At 31.7% G+C, this 22,922-nt stretch overlaps 1 protein-coding gene across 1 annotated transcript in view; it reads left to right on the top strand.

Moving 5' to 3' along the window:
• Positions 1 to 21,834, top strand: part of LOC145328499 (transient receptor potential cation channel subfamily A member 1 homolog) — a 37,374-nt gene extending 15,540 nt beyond the window's left edge. The window contains exons 11-31 of the mRNA XM_080172210.1: positions 200 to 325; positions 685 to 772; positions 1,979 to 2,073; positions 4,498 to 4,562; positions 5,138 to 5,189; positions 5,790 to 5,920; positions 7,944 to 8,055; positions 9,808 to 9,866; positions 11,189 to 11,245; positions 13,117 to 13,164; positions 13,503 to 13,553; positions 14,111 to 14,237; positions 14,593 to 14,670; positions 15,189 to 15,290; positions 15,845 to 15,909; positions 18,433 to 18,549; positions 18,979 to 19,100; positions 19,661 to 19,686; positions 19,790 to 19,816; positions 21,001 to 21,080; positions 21,454 to 21,834. Coding sequence (XP_080028336.1) covers positions 200 to 325; positions 685 to 772; positions 1,979 to 2,073; positions 4,498 to 4,562; positions 5,138 to 5,189; positions 5,790 to 5,920; positions 7,944 to 8,055; positions 9,808 to 9,866; positions 11,189 to 11,245; positions 13,117 to 13,164; positions 13,503 to 13,553; positions 14,111 to 14,237; positions 14,593 to 14,670; positions 15,189 to 15,290; positions 15,845 to 15,909; positions 18,433 to 18,549; positions 18,979 to 19,100; positions 19,661 to 19,686; positions 19,790 to 19,816; positions 21,001 to 21,080; positions 21,454 to 21,484 — 1,659 coding nt within the window. The 3' untranslated portion in view covers positions 21,485 to 21,834. The remainder of the gene's footprint in view (positions 1 to 199; positions 326 to 684; positions 773 to 1,978; positions 2,074 to 4,497; positions 4,563 to 5,137; positions 5,190 to 5,789; positions 5,921 to 7,943; positions 8,056 to 9,807; positions 9,867 to 11,188; positions 11,246 to 13,116; positions 13,165 to 13,502; positions 13,554 to 14,110; positions 14,238 to 14,592; positions 14,671 to 15,188; positions 15,291 to 15,844; positions 15,910 to 18,432; positions 18,550 to 18,978; positions 19,101 to 19,660; positions 19,687 to 19,789; positions 19,817 to 21,000; positions 21,081 to 21,453) is intronic.
• Positions 21,835 to 22,922: the final 1,088 nt, after the last annotated feature.

Genomic DNA, 22,922 nt, shown 5'->3' with positions numbered 1-22,922 from the left:
TAACTAATCATGTCTAATAATCTATTGTCCATCTGTCTGTTTTTTTTCTTTTTCAATTTATATACAATTTTGTGCCATCACTAAATTTAGACCAAATTGAAGCCTAGATAAAGCATAGGTTTATGCTTGTAATTCCTAATGTTGAAATCAAAATCAACAAAAATATCTGGCAAATTATGAATAATTTTCTTTATTTTAGCTTGCAAAATCCGCATGTATATTGAAAAACACCCTGATTCTGGACTTGCTAATGGATGTGAGAAAACAGGATAATATGAATCAATATATCAAATCTGGAGGAAAGGTTCCTAAATCGATGCCGCAGGTATTAACCAAGGAGGGAGAGGACAATGATTTGTAAATCAATCTCTTCCTTAATCCCATTTCTTGGGGGATGGCAATCGCCCCTCTGATTTTAAATTTTATTTTTGAGGATGTCTTCTATATTGAGTTTTTTTTAAATTCCGAGTGTAAATTTTAAAAGACCGATTTCTCTTGGGAGACTAGTGGTACTCTCCCTATAAATAGTTTTAAACCTTCCCTGAATTGATTAGAAGCTTCACTGTTAAGGAGATTTTCGCTACACACACGCATACACAGACAAACATCCTGTTACTTGTTATTGACACCCTGGTAGTGCTAGATATTTAGAACTTACAATAACGGTAAGTTTTGTTTGTTTAGGATTTGGTTCAATTGAGAGAGTTGACCCCATCTCAAATAGATATTTACAATATGGGAATTGAGTTGAAGAAAAATATGAGCGATGAAAGTAAGATTTGTTATATCATGGCTTATCAAAATAGTTTTGAACAGTGATAAAAAAACATGTATTGTATAAAAAATGTACATATAAAGTCATTCGGTGTCAATAAACAATGAATTAATCTATTACAATTTCCGTTTCCGCAGACAATTATCAAGACGACCTGGAAGTCTTAACTGTGCATGCTAATGAGTTGCGCCTGTTTTAGATTCTATAACTATTTAAGTCGCGCTCCGGACATAGAAGAAATACGAACAATTTTAACGTCCTCAAATATAGCGCGGTGTTTGGCCGAGAATAAGATTCGAACCCATTACATACAGTTGCAGATTATCCTTTAATCTACTAAATATCTTAATGTTAAGTAATGATTAATATTTTAGTAAGCTCTTTATAGTTTCTATAAAAATGACGCCATACTGGCCTACCATTGGTCGTCAATTAAACTGTATACTGGCCAGCCATCAATAGTGGAACGGTTTGGTCTAAATCCAGCCTGATTAGGTCTTAGCTTTTCATTAACCTTCTTCTTTATTCTATTAAGAAGAATCTTACTAAGGATACGGCCAGGTACTGAAAGAAGCATTTTCCCTCTGTAGTTTCCACATTGGGTCAAGTCTCCTTTTTTGGCTGGTATTGAGATATGTCCATTCTTCCAGTCCTCTGGGCATAACTCATCATTCAGGCTGGATTTAGAGCAAACCGTTCCACTATTGATCAGATAACCTCTCTAAGAATCATCATAGAGCAATCCAAGGAATGGAACTCTGAGCTTTTTGTAAACTTCATTGACTACAAAAAAGCATTTGATTCTTTAGACAGAAGATCTCTCTGGAAAATCTGCCGACACTATGGCATTCCAGAAAAGATAATCAATATCATTAAAGCTATCTATCATAAAGGAGGTGGAAATGTAATGTATAAAGGTAAACTATCAACCTTTTTTGAGATTGTAACAGGCGTCAGACAAGGATGCCTTCTTTCTCCCTTCCTTTTCCTCCTTGCCATTGACTGGATCATGAAGAACTGTGAAACAAAGGAAGATTGGAGAACCATTGTGCATGGCCTACGTTCTGCCGAGAACTAAAAGGCAATGATGATGATGACTGGCCTGCCATTGGTAATATAGTCTGTGAATTGGCCAATTGTTCATCTGTATTGTATGACGTCATTTTATTTTATAGGCACACTATAAGGAGTTTATTATTTTAGATTCTGCGTTCCAGCATTTTATCCGTTACTGTCCTGACTCCCTGAATTATCTGTTTGACAACTCACTCATGAAGCTTATTCCTTGTCAACCTCAGGTATTATCAGGGAGCTAAAGGAATTAGACAATGGCCGATAAATTGATGAACATCTCCAATGATGATACACAAAATTACCCCTTCTTAAGATTACAATTAGTGGTTTAAACGTTTAAACACCCAACTTGAAGAAGCAACCAATATAAATACCCAAAGTTGTTAAGCCAGCGAATAAGAAAACGTTATTTAAAAACTTTAGGAACTAGTGTAATAAACAGCTCATTATCCTCTCTCTCTCTCTGGGTATTACCCTGTCCCGTTTTAGAAAAATTTTGTTAAAATTTTTGCCCCCAGCCATAATATGGTTGATTTATTCAAAATAATGACCCATGCAAAATGTTTTTTCTGTAATGCAAAAATTGCGATGGTACAAGCACTGCAAAATTTTTAAAATTTGCAAAAAGACCTGTTTTTAAAGCTCTTGTACCATCTCAATTTTAAAGATTTTAAAAAAATTTCAATTCTAGTGTGTCAAAATAAACCTGAAATTTACCAAAAAAAATGGGGGCAGTCTCAATTCTAACATATGAAGGACAAAGGTGTAGCAAGTAATCTTTCAAAGTAAAAATTTCCAGATTTCATACACAAATAATAGGGCTAGGCCGGATTGGATGGATACAGATATCCGGCTGATCTACAATTCTGGATATCAAGTATTTAGGTTTATATTGACACACTAGAATTGAAATTTCATAAAAATCTTTAAAATTTAGATGAAACAAAAGCTTTAAAAACGGTCTTTTTGCAGATTTTAAAAAGTTTGTACCATCTCAATTTTAAAAATTTTTACGAAATTTCAATTCTAGTGTGTCAATATAACCCTAAATACTTGATATCCAGAATTATGAATCAGCCGGATATCTGTATCTATCGATTCCAGCCCAACCCCATTATTTATGTATGAAATCTGGCAATTTTTACTTTGGAAAATTACTTGCTACACCTTCTTCCATTATATGTTAGAATTGAGACTGCCCCCATTTTTTTGGGTAAATTTCAGGTTTATATAGACACACTAGAATTGAAATTTTGTAAAAATCTTTAAAATTGAGATGGTACAAGAGCTTTAAAAACAGGTCTTTTTTGCAAATTTTAAAAACTTTGCAGTGCTTGTACCATCGCAATTTTTGCATTACAGAAAAAATACTTTGCATGGGTCAATATTTTGCATAAATCAACTATATTATGGCTGGGGGCAAAAATTTTAACAAAATTTTTCAAATCCGGGACAGGCTACTGGGTATTATAAAAGATTGTTATAAGCGAAGCTGCTCTAAAAGTGTTTGTGTCCGTTATAATAGATGGACAGTTCATGAGAAACGGTCGAACTTCTTTTGTGATTTTTCACCTATAGAAATCAATTCAGTCCACAACTAGTTAAAGATTTATTGCTTCCTAATGTAGTTGAATCTATATTAATTGTTATTTTATTTTTTGCAATTATACTTTGTTTGTTTATTAGTGTGTTTACTTCTAATTATTATTTATAACGAAGTCTTTTTACGTTTCATTTTTTAATGATAAGCACTTACTCTAATTAGAAAAAAAACCAAGAGTTTTCGAAGTATAAATTATTAATCAGTGTGGTTTTATACAAAACTATTGTCAGTACCTTTTCATTTATTTACTTTGATTTAAATTAACCTAATTAATGTAGTATGCAGAAATGTATTTTAAAAGCGAAGTCTGTCGTTGTAAGATCTACGTCCGAAGTTTCGCTAATTATATTATTTTAGAATACCCCAACCAATTTTAAACTTAGAATAACAATTCTTTTTTTATTAATTCAAAATATTAATCAAAGTCATCTATGAATAATAAATAAAGATAATTACTAATTAAAGTCAGGATAAGAATCAATTAAATTGATTTATTGATAATTTAGCCAAAATTAATGACAGATTTTGTGTTTTTTTTGTTCACATGCAATTGACCTTTTTTATTAAGACTATTTTAAAATTATTAAATTAAAATAAATAAAAAGCTACCTGTAAATTACTATTTATATGACAACAAGGCTGGAAACATTAATAAAAACGAAGCTCTGGAACGATAGGACAAACGAACATTATAATTTTTAAGTGCATACTTACATTTATAGGACAAGATTATAGAGATGCTTTGCTTATAGTTGTACTTTTTCTCCTAGGAATCAGTATTCAAAAAATCAGATCAATCGAATAATTATATCACACACAAAAATTTTGTTTTGGAGGTGATACGCTTTCTAAATCGTACTTAACTACTACAGGAATCACCTGGCAAAGTTTAAAATCGATAGGACAATCAAAACATGCTTAAATTAAGAAAAACACTTATCCGTTCCGGACATAGTAATAGAAAAAGCTTCACTTTTAAAAATGAAAACATCCAAGAAAGCTTCGTCATAAATTACGTCGTTTCAAAAAAGTAATATCTTTTTAGGGATGTGTATACCTGGATGATCTTTTGTTTAGCCAAGAAAATGGAGAAGAAACAGCTGTTTATAGGTCAACTATAACGGCATTTACCCGCCAAGTGCCTTGTTAAGCATAAGTCCGTCCCTGCCCTTGTTTTAGAAATAAATTGAAATTAATTTTTTGCTTATTTGTTTATTTTTTTTGGTCAGGTTAGGTTAAGTTATAGCACTGGATAGCCCCACAGGGTTAGGTCATCACACGTATATTCCACGCAAGGATTAGACATAAGAAAAAAATCCCCTGCAAGGCTGCAACTCTAAATTTTAATTTATTTAAAAATATAGGGGGGGGGGGGGTTATATTCAGTGCTTGACAGGCACTTAGTGGGAAAGCATCAATATTTTTTAATAGTTTTGCAAAACATTCGATACCATATTATTTAAAATTGATTCAATACTCAAAATTTATTAAATTCAAATTTAAAAATCAGGAAAATAAAAAGTACCAAAGTAAATTCATTATACATATCCAACAAAGCTTGTTCCATAATTAGTAAATGGAATATTTGCCTGTCCTGTTTTTTTATCATGAAGTAGCTGCACTTAAAAAAGGATGAATCGTTCAGATTTTATATGTCTCCTTGTTAATCTATTTTTACATGTTAGGTCCATTATTGCAGCAAACAAAGAGAGATGGTTCAGTCACCCACTATTTGATGTAAGGTTTTTTTACATGCATTGTGTGTTTTATACAGCTTAGTTTTTTTTTATCAATGGTGAATAAATAGGTGTTTTTACAGCAGCAAAACTACTCTGTTTGTCTGTTTGGCCTTTCGTAATTCGACCTTGTTCAATCTTTCTCTCCCTCTGTCTGTCTCTCCTTCTCTCTCTCTCTCTCTCTCTCTCTCTCTCTCTCTCTCTCTCTCTCTCTCTCTCTCTCTCTCTCTTCTCTCTCTTTCTTGTTTATACATAAAAATTAATCACTCAATTTTCTAAATATTTGCTCTATGTCAATATGACAAAATATCAACAAATTTAAAATTATAAATTGGCAAGAAAAAGAAATCTGGATCGTGGAAAGAAACCGAAGTAACGGGTTTCGTCGAATTTTCACAGTAGCTTTTTTTCTAATTCAAGCCTTTGCGGGTGGCTCTAACCATGCGGGGCCTATTTTCTAACTATAAGGGGAATCATTAACATTTATCTAACCTAACCTAAAATAAAAGGCTAAAATACAACGAAACACGCATAGTTTTATTTCCACGATCCAAAAATTATAATATAAGGTAGAAATATCTAATTGTATTTTTAATTTTAGCTGTTTCTGAAGTTGAAAATGCAGAGAGTTTGGAAGTTATTCATTGGTTATATCTTGTGGTCCTTGCTCTACTTTATATTTCTCTCCATCTTTGTGCTCACACAGTTCTCATTTCTTCATCAATACTTTAGGAACAAATATCATAAATAATTTCTTACAAAAGTATTGAGATGTCTTTTAAGTAATCCCAAACAGTTCACAACTATTTAAAAAATCCTGAGGTGAATTCTTTAAAAAAATTTTGCCCCATTAAAATCAGTTTGTCCCACTAAAATCAGTGAGGCAAACTAAAAATTTAGATGGGATAATTAAACTTTTAGTGAGGCAAACTGATTATAGTTAAGCAAAAGTTTTTTTTATGAATTCACCTCTGATGTCATTAAAATGTCAGCTATAATAACTTTAATTAAAAGCTATTGAATCGATGTAAATAATGTTCTACAAAGTATGTTTAAAATTGAATGGTTATAATCAGCAATGACAACTTAACCAATTCTATATGTTTGACAATAGTGGGTCTGTCATTAGAGGCAGTGAGTACCCTTCCCCCCTCCCCTACGTTAAATCTTTTTGGAAAATAAAGTAAAATAATTAGGGATGGGAGGGGGGGGGGGGATTTAGAAGATCTAAGACAAGTTTTTAAATAGCTTAAAATTAGAATACACGGCCCCCCCAAAAAAAGAGTATGGGGGCCCCCATACTCTTTTTTACTCCCCTCAACCCCCCATCTCTTTTTAGAGGCAGAGAATAGGGAAACGGAGAAGGGAGGTGGAGACAAGGAGCAAGGGATTTGAACAGCGAGAAAAGGGAGAGTCAAATATTCTTGCCAAGCAGGCAGGCGTGTCGGGCCAGTTTCTTGCGACAGGCAGGCAAGCGTGCTGGGACACATTATATGTTGATTAGGGAAGAGAGAAGGGAGATGAACGCAAGGAGCAAGCGATATACACAAGGAGAAAAGGGGAAGGTGCCATTAATACTAGTAATGGTCGCCAACTAAAAATAAAAATAAGATTTATAATATTTTTTATAATCCTTCTAGCTTTCTTTTACTATTATATCTTACGAGTAATATTTTAATACCACATCCTTTTACATTATTAGAAAAATGTAATTTCTAGTTGGCAACTATTGAATGCTTACTCTTTTCTCCCACTTCATATCCCTTGCTCCTTGCTAACACCTCCCCCTTCCATTTCCCTATCATGTGCCTTTAAAAGAGAGGTGGGGGAGTGGGGAGTGAAAAAGAGTATGGGGGGGGCCCCCATACTCTTTTTTGGGGGAGGCCGTGTATTCTCATTTTAAGCTATTTAAAAACTCAACTCGGCCCCCCAAAAAAAGAGTATGGGGGCCCCCCATACTCTTTTTCACTCCCCACTCCCCCACATCTCTTTTAAAAGCAGACAATAGGGAAATGGAAGAGGGAGGTGTGAGCAAGAAGCAAGAGATATGAATAGGGAGAAAAGGGGCAGGCAGACGTGATGTGACATATTCTTGCCACAGGCAGGCAAGCGTGCTGGGACACATCATATGTTGATTGGGAACGGGAGAAGGGAGGTGATCGCAAGGAGCAAGCGATATACACAGGGAGAAAAAGGGGAAGGTAGGCGCAATATTAGTAATGGTTGCCAACTAAAAATGAAAATAAGATTTCTAATATGTTTTATAATCCTTCTAGCTTTCTTTTACTATTATATCTTACGAGTAATATTTTAATACCACATCCTTTTACATTATTAGAAAAATGTAATTTCTAGTTGGCAACTATTGAATGCTTGCCCCTTTTCTCCCACTTCATATCCCTTGCTCCTTGCTTTCACCTCCCTTCTCCCTTTCCCAATCAACATATGATGTGTCCCAGCACGATTGCCTGCCTGTGGCAAGAATATGCTCACACCTCCGTCTTCCATTTCCCTATCGTCTGCCTTTAAAAGAGAGGTGGGGGAGTGGGGAGTGAAAAAGAGTATGGGGGCCCCCATACTCTTTTTTTGGGGGGCCGTGTATTCTCAATATAAACTATTTAAAAACGTAACTCTGTTATATATTGGTTATTTTAATAAACAGTCCAAAGAAATTAGCCCAAGAAAAATTATATTTTATGTACTTTACAAATAGAAATACAAACACATAGAAGAATATTTGTTTTTAAAACTTTAGTAAGGATGTGACCCGGAATATAATGATATTCTTTCAAGTCACGACTATACTGGAAACTATTGGCTCGTTCTTGTTCTGCTTTGTAACCCTTTTCTTCAACTTTTGTCATGGAGTAAGTAAATTATAATTTATTAAACAAGGATGCCATCATCCATAAGGAATGAATCTAATAACTTATTACTCCCTTTATGTTTGAGCTATGATTGGCCTCTGTCTCATCCTAAAGTTCACGAAGCAAATATTTTCTTGTTAGTTAGTCTAAATTCAATAAAATCATCCTCTTATGTAATATTTTTTATGTTTATTTTGTGAATTTATCTTCATTATTCCATAAAACGGTTAGGAGAAGGCTTATATTTTACTAAGACAGCTTAAATATTAAAGGAGTATTAAGTGTATTAAAAAACAGCCTGCAAGGGACACCCTGTATATAAATAGTCTGCAAGGGACACCCTGTATATAAATAGTCTGCAAAGGACACCTTGTATATAAATAGTCTGCAAGGGACACCCTGTATATAAATAGTCTGCAAGGGACACCCTGTATATAAATATTCTGCAAGGGACACCCTGTATATAAATAGTCTGCAAGGGACACCCTGTATATAAACAGCCTGCAAGGGACACCCTGTATATAAATAAACTATAGATAAATGTAAATCGTGCAGTATATTCACATTGTTCGTACACAAATTTTGAGTAATGATCAAATGTCAATTTGTCATAGTAATTTTCCATAAAATTAAAGGTTTTCTATCTTTTATAGCAGCCTAGAAAATAAGCAAAAGAAATAACATATCATAATATCATAAAACCCATCTGGTAATGATTTCTAATTTAACGAACATGTATATTCGTTACGTTACTGACAGACAGTCGGACAATCCCAACTAATGGAAACGCTTTTGATAAAAAACAAGGATGACAACATCCATAAGTAGCGAAGCACAAAAATCATAGATGGGAATACGTACAAGTAGATTTAAAGGGTATTTATCAAAATCAAGAATAGATTTATTGGATAAAATAAACACGAAACCTTGTTTTATTTTGTATGATGACGATGGTCAAAGTAAATTACATTAAAGATGCACATAACAATGGGGAAAATTATTTTGATCCTGATATCCCAAAAAAGTTGGATAAAAAAAAAAAAAGATATGAGGAAATATGTAAAAACATATAAAAATAGCCAAAAACCTGATAAAAGGCAATCTGGCCGCTATGGTTGTTTTCTTAAAACGACAGAAAATTAAATTTTTATATCCTTAACTTAAAAAATTTGGAAAATCGGACCATATACACTGAAGATATGGAGAAAAATGTGAAAAATATAACAATAGCCTAAAACCTGCTAAAAAGGCAGTCTGGCCGTCATGGTTGTTTTCTTTAAGAGACGGGAAATTTAATTTTGATATCAATAATTGAAATAATTTTGAAAATCGGACCATAAACACTGAAAATATGGAGAAAAATGTGAAAAATATAAAAATAGCCTAAAACCTGCTAAAAAGGCAGTCTGGCCTTCATCGTTGTTTTCTTTAAATGACGGGAAATTTAATTTTGATATCTGTTACTAAAAAAATTTTGAAAATCGGACCATAAACACTGAAGATATGGAGAAAAATGTGAAAAATATAAAAATAGCCTAAAACCTGCTAAAAAGCGGTCCGACCGCCAATGATGTTTTATAGTCAATTGTGCTCCTTAATGATGGGAATGTTGTCAAAAAATTTCAGCATTCTATCTTTTATAGGAGCTGAGTAAATCCCATTTCCCCCATAGCGTTACGGACTGACGGACTGACGGACGGACATAGTGAATTATAGAGTAGCTTCGCTACTAAAAGAAATTATGTTTATCAGGAACCTATAAAAATTGGAACACTGATCCGACTTGGTTCTCAGAAAATGATGTCAATGATGTAAGTTTTTTTATTTCAAGCAGTTTGATTAAAGCAAAGCGTTTAAAGTATACATATAAAGAGGATAAAAGGATAAAAATTTCATAAAAACAAAGTTTAAAAATTAGACTGCGTTAAGCGCCACCAAAAAAATAACGTCATACAATAAAATTGACTAATGAGAGGGCAGAATTTGACCAATGGTAAAATTCTTACTGGCCTCCCCTTAGGCACTTTTAACGCATCAAATCATTTTTTGGAGGCACTTTCCGCTGTCTCTTAAAAATTATGATGACATACGAACAAACCCTTATTAAAAAGTAACAGGATGTCTTTCGGTATCGAAGGATCTCGTTAACCGCTAAACCAATATAGTTCTCCTTGACAGGATTGCTTCTCATATGTCTTAGAATCTGTATCTAATTTTGGGGATTTTTTCACCACCCTCCCAAAAGAAATCGCCGGTAAATACCAAACAATATTAAAGTTTTTCTTCAGGGCGGAGCCAGTATCATAGAAACATGAATAATAAACAGTAGATATTAACATAGACAAATTATTTAAAGGAAGCCTGCAAGAAATACCACGCTTTAGCTGCTGAAATACTGCCACAAGTAGACCAAATACCCCAAATTTGAAGCCTTCAGCTTCTATAACAAAAAAGTTCTAGGCATTTTAAAATGACATTTTATGTACAATGGAAATTTTGAAAGAATTGCAATGCTCATGTTGAAAACTTTAAAATTAAACTACGTGGCCTAGAAATAAAATTATAAGCTTATTTTTGTCATAAATTTAGGTTTCCAGTAACTAATTATATTTTTACAATAAAAATACCCATTTTTATAGTCAAAATCATTAAAAAAAATTAAGTTTTACTTGCGTTGTACCGAATGTACTGTAGCCAATCAGAAGGCTGAATCAGCTTAACAACCAATCACAGCTAAGCTTGTATTAGTTTACCCCTTTGTTTCCGCTATGATTTTCGTTTAAAAATGCAATTTAAATCGAATTTTTTTCATAGATTTTGACTATAAAAAGAGGCGTTTTTATTGTAAAAATGTAATCAGTTACAGGCAATCTAAGTTTCTGACAAAGATAAGGTTATAATTTTATGTCTAGCCAACGTAATTTAATATTGTTTTTTCTTTTATGAGCATTAGAAATCTTTCAAAAATTCCATTGTACATAAAATGCTATTTTGAAATGCCTAGAACTTTTTTGTTATTGAAGCTGAAGGCTTATAATTTGGGGTATTGGGTCTTCTTGTGGCAGTCTTTTAGCAGTTAAAGCGTGTTATTTCTTGCAGGCGTCCTTTAACAAATGTATTTATTGTAATTTAGATCCCCTATACTGCTTGGATTCGTCCTCTTTTATCCTATGGAAGAAAAGTTTAAAAGGTAAAATAGATAAGTTTTTTTTTTCTTCGTTTGTATAATTCTTTATCGATTTTTAATGTTGAAACAAATCTTTTAAATGGTAACCATATCTAAACGTCTACATTTCTTATTTTGTATGTTCTTAGATTTTATATAAAAACGTCTTTCAGTTTTAAACATTTTTTAGATATTTATAAATTGATTGTCTTTTAAAACATTATTATTTCTTTTTTTTCTAAATTATAAAAATTATAACTAAATACTAACAGTTAATGTTTCAGGTTTTAGTCTTCTTAACTTAGCCTATGCAGGGATAAGGGATAGGAAACCTGGCCATAAATTAGGTCTCGGCCTGGTTTTGAAAGGGATCATGCAACTTTTACCATTTGCCTAATTTAATGACCTTACTGGCGGACGGCTCATATTGGCTACCACTCTAAACCAATAGTGTTCTGTGATTTGGGCTTGTTTTGTATCAACCAATCACCAATTGGCGGAAATTTTACAAGCAGACAATTCTGGAAAAAATAATGATTTCGTCTGCTACGAAAAAATAAATATAAATGGTGTTAGATCACATTAGTTTAATTATTAAATCTGCTTAGAGTTAAACATTAAAAAAGGGCCACATAGAAAAAACAAAAATAACGGGATTATTTTTTGGAAAGAAGGTAGCTACGAATTTTCATTTGGTAGTTTATAAATTAGATGTTGTATTTTGATTTTTTAAAATTTATTACGGAGTTGATACAACACCTTCACCCTATTTTTTGTACAATACAACACAGTACAGATATATCATTACATTATATCCAGTATAGTATCCAAAGAACTTGATAGAATGTTACCTAAGTGCATATTTATTTATTTATTTTGAATTTTAATTAGCAATGAAATTTTCAAATAAAATTTTTACTCATTAATAAAAATGCAAATAATACAAACTAAAATCTGTCTGAGGGAAACCCAACGATAGCTTTCTGACAGTTCAAATTACCAAAGTAAAAGATAAAAAATTTTGGGAGAGAAAAAACTTCATTTTAACAAAAGCCATTAATATATAGGATTATAAAAAGTTAAGTTTTTTACTTTAAACTAGCTACCTGAATTTGATTCTTTACTTTATCTACACACACACACACAGCTTTTTCATTAGCATTTTATACGAACCACTGCGCTATCCCAAAACTGGTTTATTAGGCTAGAAATAGGCCTAGGCTTGAAATAGGCCTGAAATAATATTTTCCTACGTTTCCCATCCCTTATCCCTGAGCCTATGCAATTATATAAATTATTAATGATTTATTCTTATTACGTATACAATGTTTTGTACATAAAGCATGGCTTTGTGTCAATATTGGGTTTGTCAAAAATCAAATATATTACACAAATTACAATAAAGTACATATTATCCTATACATTGATATCCTATGATATAAAGTAGTAAGGTTTTTTGTCTGTAATTTAAGCTTTTATTAAGTAATGAGCCAATTGACTTCTTTAAATTAGGGAAGCTTCACATAGGTCTAAGAGTGTTTTAAGGCCATTTCATTTTTATATTTGAGTATTATCTTGCTATCCCTTTGAATACAGTGCCCATGGATCCTTTAGGAGCGGTCATAGTTTTGTATATGTTAGTATCAGTATGTAGATATGTAGTATGCATGTTTGTCCAATAAGATCTAATAACAGATCAGCACACAATAATTAGGGCAGCTTAGTTTTGATCACTAGCGGAAGGGAAGGCCAACCCTCTTCAAGATAAAGCTCTAAAAAATATCCTGTTTTTCAATTAAGACATAACTAAAGGTGGAATTTGTATGATATTAAACAAAGATTTAAGACAATATTAAGGATGTTGTCGTATTTGTTTGATTAATTTATTATTTTAGGCAAATGTGTGCTTTTCTTCTCCTATTGGCAATTATTAGAGCTCTGAGGTAATTTTCTTAATTTCTTTACGTGAATTTTACATTATAATAATGAATGACTTATGCAGGACTCATACATAAAAGGTAATTTTCAAGTGATTTCAAAATAAGGAGTTGGGAGGGATTCGTGTTCGACTAGGTAATTCAAGGGGGAAGCTTGAAGTGAATAAAAATAATTTAATTAATTATTTCTAAAACATAGGCTCTGAGTCCCCAAAAAGAAATATATCTCCTTCATGACCACACAATCAGCAAATTCCGTCTGTTTGTTTGTTTTTCTAGTTTTATTTTACTGATGTTATTACTTTTCACGAATATATTTTTTCTAAATTTTTTTTTTTTGCCAGGACCTTATCAATGATACCAAGGATCGGGATTCAAGAACTTATGGTTACAAGGTTACATCAGTTTTAATTGACGCAGCTACTCTATAACTACATTTTGTCCGTGTGTGTGTCTACCGTTTAAACATTAGACTTTTATTTGTTTATTTTGTAGAAAGAGTTATGTTTCACATGAAATAATTTTAATAGAATTTTTAGTATGGCTTCGAAACCGATTATTATCCGCTGGATTAGAACCGGTTCTCAGGCATAATGAGAAATCATATATAGAATCGTATTGTAGACTATTTTCCATTTATCATAAAAATTATTATATCCATAATATTTTTTTACCTGGAGCCTTTCCCCTCTCTGGACTTACAAAACCTGGTTTTAATCTTTTAATAAATTTTTCATTTAATTTCAGTGGAAAGCTGTCTATAATACGATGCGATAGATAACTATTACAGTTGTAAAGTATTCCAATTGGTCCTTTCATTTGTGGTGGTAAAAAAATAAACCTAAAAAAACTAAAATCTAATGGATGTTCTATGAGGTTTGTATGTCTGTTCACGAAAGGAGTAACCTCTTTAAAGTAGGTATCAGCCTCCATGAAAAATATATTTTTTTAGGGTAATATCCTCTATGGGAGGTTTCTTATTATCCTACCTACCCTTGTTCTTTACATTTGCTATGATCTACCACATTATTTTACCACAAGTTCCAGTATTCTCGAACCTTGGAGATGCTTTTATAAAGGTAAACATTGAATCTTTTAAAAGAGAAGCTTCTCTGATATTAATATGTACAAGTATGTCCTTAGGAGTGGATAAAAAAGCTGCATTACAACTGTTTTTACTGTTATATGTTTTTTCTAAAAGTGTCTAGCGAACACAGAAACCCTACTGCCCCTTATTTGTTAAATAAAATGACAGCAATGGGAAGGCTGTATTTTTTCTTTATGCATAACACCTGCGGGTTTACAAAGTAATAAGATTGACCTAACCTAACTTAATCCAATGTAAAACAGTAACAGTAAATTATTTTAAAATGAGGGGGAAAGTGGTTATTGTGCTCGCTAGAACTTTAAGGGAAACTGCTCAATAATTCCTAGGTGTGTACCATGTTGATGGGCGAATATGATTTTACTGGTAACTTTGTCCTCTCTGAAGATACTTCACCAGTAGCTAAGGTTTGGACATATAAAATTATTTATTTGTAATTTAATTTTTTTAAATCCTCTAAATTTTATTTTTAAATCTGTAAACGCTTTTTTTATTGTCAATATGAAAAGATAATTGTAACTGAAAAAAACATAACCTTTTGTTATTCATTCTATGTGACTATATATATTACTTGTAGAGTAGCTACTTATTTTCATGTCTGTACTCATGTAACCTTTCTCATTTACAAGTTTATCACCCAATAAACTCATGTAATCTACATGATTAATTAGTTTTGATTGATTTCATTTATAATTTTAGGATCTACAAATATTATGACTATCATTGTTTTTTTTTAAATATATGTTAATTTTGAACAAAAATAATTTAAAGGTGTTTTATACATTAAATATATGCCTATCTTAGATATGTAATTCAATTGACACCCAAACAACTAAGAATAAATACAAAATGAAAAATAATTTTTTGAGTACAAGGTTTTGTGATTTTTTGAATGTTTAATCATATATTTATTTTACTATGACAGGTTCTGTTCTTTATATTCTTGGTGATAATGTCGCTAGCCATGATGAATCTTGTTCTTGGTCTCGCTGTTTCAGATATCAATGAACTAGAGAAAATATCGAAGGTAGGAAAATTTAATGATTAAGCTGCAGATTGACAAAGAGCGATGGGACAATGTGCTGTTTATTACACTAGTCCCCAATTTTTAATAATACCGTTTTCTCAATTGTTAGATTAAAAACTTTGGGGACTTAAGTGAATTTTGATTGGTTAATTCATTAAATTAAGTGTCCAGACGTTACAGCCACTAATTTTAATCTACAGAAGGATTAATTTTCTGTTTCATCATTGGGGATAGACATCAATTTATCGGCCATTGTTTTATCTCTTTAGGTCCCTATAACAGATAGACATATGTTGGCTTATTACGTGTAAATTGGTGAGGTTCGATGAGTTGACAACCCTCAAACCATCCTCACCCCTAGTTTTTTTTATTAAAAGCGAGTTTGGTTACTGTTTGGAGCCCTGTCCTTGCTGTAGGCTATCCAAGATTTTTAAAACAAAAGAGTTTTTTTTCCGTTTGAGATAAAAATGCCTATGAGATTTAAGAGCAACACGTATTTTTTGTTTTAAATATCCTATAAAATAATATAAAATGATAAAAAATACATCTTTTAGGTAAAAAGCGCAGAATTAGAATATTATACAGTCAGTATTGTAGAGAAGGTTTTGCTATTATTGAGGTAAAAATGTTTTTATAGTTATTTCTCGCATCGTATTATAAACGGCTTTCCGCGGATATAGAATGTACAATTATGAGATTAAAACTAGTTTTTTAGCCCCGGGGTGCCGAAGGCACCGGCTAAAAAAACTGATTTTAATCTTATGATTGTACATTTTTATATTCGTAGAAAGCTGGATATAATACGATGCTAGACATAGTTTTTTCGTATGGATGAGAACCGGTACCTATCCACCGGATTCGAATGAATACGAGAAAATGAAATAGTAAGATTTTTTTAAACATCTAGAAAATACAGGTTTTATTTTTCAAGAAACCTTTATAATTGTCCCTGGATGGTGTCAGGCTATTTTCCTGGCCATCTCCGTTCTTTCAGGCTATGTACGAACTGACCTATGAATTAGGTCAATATTAGCAACTTAAATTGACAACAAATTTTTCTCTATCTACAGTGTGTTTTTTTTATGAGCACTTTTTTGAAAGCAATTTTACCCCACTTATAGTTATCAGAATTTAATGATTAATGGCTTATTTTCTTCGTTTTTTAAGGGAAATTATGAAACAACAAAAAAAAATTACAGTTTTTGTTGAAAAAGTACAGTAAAGTTGAAAATTAAAAATTTAGGTGTCAACATATAAAAATGGTTTTAGCGCATTTTTCTTAAAAAATGGATTTTCTGTAGTCGACTTTGGGGGGCCAGTACTCCCTCCCTGGTTGAGATATGACCTTCAAACTTTGATATGTTCTAGTACATGTCCCTAATAGTATCTGTATACATTTTTAGCTCTATTTCTCAACTTTGAAGTGTTTAGCAGCTATTCTTGCAAAAGGTTGATTATTTGAGCATAAGAAAAATGCGCTAAAACCATTTTTAGATGTTGACACCTAAGTTTTTAATTTTCAACTTTACTGTACATTTTCAACAAAAACTGTAATTTTTTTTGTTGTTTCATAATTTCCATTAAAAAACGAAGAAAATAAGCCATTAATCATTAAATTCTTATAACTATAAGTGGGGTAAAATTGCTTTCAAAAAAGTGCTCATAAAAAAAAACACACTGTATATATTCATTCTTCTATAGAAATATTATTTTAATAAAAAGTAAAAGTAACTGCAATAATAATAAATGTATCCATTATTGAAATTCTTTAATGATTATTTTACTGTTTGCTATTTTTGTTATAGATCATTTACATACTAATACGTATTAGTTTATTACAAAGTATTGCTAGCAATTGTAATGTGTAGCAGATATTCTGCGTATACCAACAACAAAATTAATTGAAGAAAAAAAATTACAAAACGTTTATGTAATTTTCAGATGTCGTTAGGGGACAAAACACTTAGAAGGATTGACGACCTTTTTATCTGCACCACAAATACAATCTTAGATTTATTTCACTTGTTTTCTATACTTTATTTTTGGAAAATATCAAATGTAATGCACTAAATCTAAAAACCTAACTTTTGTTTATTAACTTTTACCCTGAAATCCTATTAATATAAAGTAGAAACACTAACATTTTTTTCTCTGAAGCGAATGATCTCGGTAACCACTGAATAGATCCAGGGAATGTTTTGGTTTTTTTTTTGGGGGGGGGGGATACTTCCAATTCTTTAAATATAAATCACCCCCAACTTTCATAGAAAAAAAGTCTTAAAAAATACATGAATACCCTACTTTCTAATAAAAATAAAAGCCTAAGCTGTATGATAAACCCTTATTCTAAGTTCTAAAACTTCGAGTTGTTATCTCTGTTGTCAATGATTGGCACTTTAAGACCAAACTTAACCTAACCTAAATAAATATGCATTATGATTAAAATTCAAAAAAAAAAAATTGTGTTTTACTGATCTTGATACTAAGCAAACTTATTACTTTAATAACCTAAGTGTATCTCAAGAGGGCGACTTTACACTGAAAACCAAATTGTAGCTGCATTTAGTGCTCTAGGAAAATGGGGATAGATGTCAACGTTTTTGGCCTCCCAATTCTATTGACGCCATAGTTGAGGGAAAGAGAAAGGGAAGGAGAAAAAACCCTAGCAAATATATATTGTATATGGTATTTCAAGAAGTCTATAGAACAGGTAGGCCAAAAGTAATGACATCTATCCCCATTTTGATGGCACCATATACAGCTACAACCAAACTATTAAAGTATAGCTATCATTGTTTCTTTTCCCCCAGAAAAGGCCCAATGTTAGGAAGGATGTGGGTGAACCCGTGTATAATAGAGTATAGCTTTACTACTAAAGTAATCATAGTTCTATTTTCCCCCTGGAAATGACCAATGCTGGGACGGATGTTGGTAAACCCGTGTATAATAGAGTATAGCTTTACTACTAGAGTGATCATTGTTTCTTTTTTCCCCAGGAAATGTATAGAGTATAGCTTACTACTAGAGTAATCATTGATTCTTTTTTTTCAGAAAATGTCCAATGTTCAGACTGATGTGGGTGAACCCTTGTATAATAGAGTATAGCTTTATAAATAGAGTATCATTGTTTCTTTTTCCCTAGGAAATGTCCAATGTTAGGACGGATGTGGGTGAACCCTTGTATAACAACAGCTGATGATGGAACTAAGAATCAAATTTACCTGGATATCGTGGACCTGGATAAGAATCCAAGAAATAGGTTTGTCATTATTTTAACCAAACTCCGCCCTCCCTCTGAGTATTTTAAACAATTTTCCCCCTCCCCCTCCTGAAATCAAATGTTTGGGGTAATTATTAAAAGCAAAAAATTTCTATAATTAGGGACGTTCCGACCGTTCGTAACGGTTAGCTCTTTTCGTTGATAGAGTTGCCCTATCGATTTGAAACTTTGCATGATAATTCATTTAACAGTTAGGTATGATTTAGGAAACGTATCAACTCTACAATCATTACCAGAGGGTCCTTGCTTCCATTCAAAACATGCTGTTTTAAAAGTTTTGACAACATCTTTTTATATGATATAATTATCCTATTCATCTGATTTTGTAGTACTGATTCCTAGGACAACACAATACAATTTTATACTCAGGTCATTAAAAGGGATACTAATCAATATTTTACTTTTCAGGGTAGTAATTGACAATGTAGTGCATGGAAAAATGTACGAGTCCGAATGTAATCACTCCATCATTGAGAGTGTTGTGGCAATTCTCATTGTGGTCGTTGCTAAATTCAAGGGATTTGAGTTTGGTATGCTTTTGTTTTGTAAAATCATAATTTTATACAAATATATATATAGAATACGTGGATATTGTGACAGAGGAATTTTTATTGTCAATTTAGGTTGCTAATTTAGTCCTCAGATATTGGACAATATGTTCATCCATGGTCTGGGGTGGGGATGGGGTGAAGTCACAAGGGGAGGGGATTGGGGGGTATCCATTGACCCAATTATATTGTCTAGCTGAGAGAATCAGGGTATGTGAGAATCAATCACAATATCCACTTATTCTATATCCATTGTATAAATTTTATTATATACAAAGGGTATTTTATAGAATGAAAAACAAAATTTTATTTGTAAAACATTATGTTTCTTCATACATTAAGCAATCTTCAGTTACACTTAACTTTTGATACAATATTTTTTGTTAGGGTATTTTATATACTTAGATCATCCCACACTCAATTTTTTTGTATCAAAAGCATATTTTTATTTACTTCTTTGTTTAGTTTCTTTTTTTATTTTAACACATATTATTAGATCTAATTTTTCCCAAAATATAATGAAAACATTTTTTTTTATTTAGATGACTCTACAGCAAAACTAGAAAAGGTATGTTATTTTTTACAGTCATTATCTATTGCAATTTGTATAGAAGATTTTATTTTTATATTCTTTTTATCCTGAAAGTAAAAGCAATTTATATATTTTTTAGCGATTGGACAAGATGGAGCAAACACAGGTTAATATATTTTCAAGCGTTGCTTCGAAACCGATTAATATCCGTTAGATTAGAACCGGTTCTCAGTCTTACTTATTACAGATAATTTTGCAATAAAGATCATAAAATTGATACCAGAGGTAAATTCTTAAAAAAATTTGCCTCACTAAAATCAGTGAGGATCAATAAAAATTTAGAGGGGATGATTTTAATAAGGCAAACTGATTTTAGTGAGGCAAAAGTTTGTTTTTAAGAATTCACCTCAGTTTTGTTAACCCATGACTTCGGCCCCTTGGGGTTAACCAAACTTGATTAAATCAAACAATTATTTTAATGTCCGCAGAAAGCTGTCTATGTTATGCGATAAATAACAATTTAGAATATCCATATTTTGCAGGGTAGAATGGTGTCTTTAAGCTTATTCGTACTGCCTGATTCGGTGGGTTCTGCTTTTACGGGGAATAGCCCTAATGGACATACCATGGTTTTAGACTATTTAATAAAAAAGATATTAGATTTTGATGGGAGAACCGAGTACATAGAATTAAAATAGAATATACTTATATGAATCTAAGACAAAAATAAGATCTATAAAACCCAACCCAGTTAGACAACGTAATAAGGGGGGGGGGGGGGGTTTAATGCAACAATCTCGTAATCAGTGAGCAAATGGCACTTAGAATTCGAATTTCCATCTATAATTTTGCATGAGTAATCCTTGGTAGGTCTATTTTCCCTAAATCGAACAAAAAGTTGGAAAAGTAACGGCTAACGGCTGGCGGCTCAGCTATTTTGCCATTTTTTTGATATTTATACTGCAAATTAGTCACGAAACCTCTCTCAACATAATACTCTTTACTACTCCAAAACGCTATCAAACGGTTCTAGACAGTAGCTGTTGGTACTAGAAGTTTTAAAATTGGTTATTGCTATCATTTAACATGAATTAAACCAAAAATATGTTTTAAAAAGTCGATTCCTACGTAATTGATGATGGATTTACCCTGAAAATAGGCAAAAAACGGCTGAACGGCTGAGCCGCTAGCCGTTACTTTTCCAACTTTTTGTTCGATTTAGGGAAAATAGACCTACCAAGGATTACTCATGCAAAAGTTCAGATCAAAATTCGAATTCTAAGTGTCATTTGCTCAATGATTACGAGATGGTTGCATTAACCCCCCCCCCCCCTTATTTCATTATTTCAGGCAAAAATTCTGGAGGCTTTGGCCAACCTGGCTGGGGAAAAGCGACCTGGATCACAACATAGTCAACTAATGACTGTTAGGAACATGATTTAAAACATATTTTGCCTAAAAATAGTTGGTGAGTGGTTGGTAAAACGTTGGCTTCTAATGGAAGTTTATATCTCCTAACAAAGAAATCCTAACAAAATGGCACAAAATATATCTGAAACATGTCTAAAATATGCATCAGAACTAATGTATTAATGAGAAGTATTTTCACTATTCTTACTTTAAACATCAAGTTACGGACATGACAGAATCTGGTACCATTTTACCATTATTTATGAAGTTGTTTGAACTAAGGACCTTACCCATAGGCTCTTCAACAACAAGTGAACGCTATCATACATTGATCTTTTGTATAGATTTTACAACACAGTTTTAAATTCAATTAAATCATGGTTATGCTTCTAGAAATGTTGAATCTCCTGAACTACAGTTCTAAACAAATATTTCTGAAGATCAATTCAAGTTTGAAAATATTATGTATGGAGAATTTTATAATATATCATGGATATTATCTTGAGGAAACTTCACACCCCTCAATTCATTGTCTAAGGGAGTATGAATGTAACTTTACTATATACAATATAAAATTTTCCTGACCCTTAATTTTTTATGAGATGTATACATATATAAAAGTTATAAGAATCAGTTCAAAAATACCCCCCCCCCCCTCTACTTAGAAAAATTCCTGTGTTGCAAACAACTGTTTGTATATTCATTATTACAAAATTATTTATCTTTTCTTGTATTTCGTAACAATTTTGCTCAATTTTATGTAACTAATATTGCATAAAGAATACAATTTTAAATATTTATTTAAATATCCTTATTGAATCTCAAATCAATAATCTTATTGATATAAATATTTAAATACTATTTAATATTTATCGAATTGACTAGATGTAAATATTTTTTCTTAAACTTTGTAATTGGTAACATTAAGTGTTTTTTGTCATTTTTATTCAATAAATTTTTCTAGAAATGAGATATTTAATAGCTTAGCTACTTTTAATTTAGGTATTTACGTCTGTAGGACAGTCTAATGGCCACAACAAGAAAGTTATGAAATTTGCCATATTCTATTTTTTCATTGATATATTTTATTAAGTTTAGTATACACTAAAATGAGATATTTACTGAATTAAAACAAGTTTGCTTTTTTGTATTAATATAGATGTGGACTAGGAAAGTTTTACAGAAAATAGGGGAAAAAATCACAAAACCTTGCAAAACATTCAAATAAGAAATTATTTACATTCTTTATAAAAACTAAAATATAGTTTAAAACAAGAAAGATAATAGCAGTCAAGTAATTCAACCGTATGAATGTCAATATTATTAAGTGCTTGATTAGAAAGTTAGATAAAAAATTTAAGGTAGGGGGGCACAGTGGGATTTTTGGTCATTTTTTAAATTTCCTTAATTTTGAGTTAAATGTCCCAGGGGCTAGTATTACCATTCAAAAGTTGCCATGCAACAGATTTTTTTATATACTACAAAATTAGGCAAAATACAGCCGTTTTGCTGAACGTGGTCAAAGAAATATTTTTAAAAAGTTAATTTTTTCATTAAAATCATCATACATTGCTTTTCCTACTTTTTCCTAGAATAAATTGGTGTAAAAATCTGATTAAATGATATGTAACAATATTTCATTGATATATACAGATGTTTCTACTTTAAAATGCAAAGAAAAATAAGAAAAGTTGTCATAAATCTGTAATTTAAAATCCAAGAACACCTAATATTGCATCTTAAAATAACATGTATTTTTTACGTTTAAAGGTTTTTCTCACTTGGGGCTACGAGGTGCCAAAAGTTATTTAGGCCCTGATTAAATTCAAGTATTCATAATTCAAGATTAGTTCATAACTCTT

The sequence above is a fragment of the Acartia tonsa genome, chromosome 9 (genome assembly GCF_053477335.1).
Source record: "Acartia tonsa isolate MP-2025a chromosome 9, ASM5347733v1, whole genome shotgun sequence".
NCBI lineage: Eukaryota > Metazoa > Arthropoda > Copepoda > Calanoida > Acartiidae > Acartia > Acartia tonsa.
This window is presented reverse-complemented; position numbering and strand designations above follow the sequence as displayed.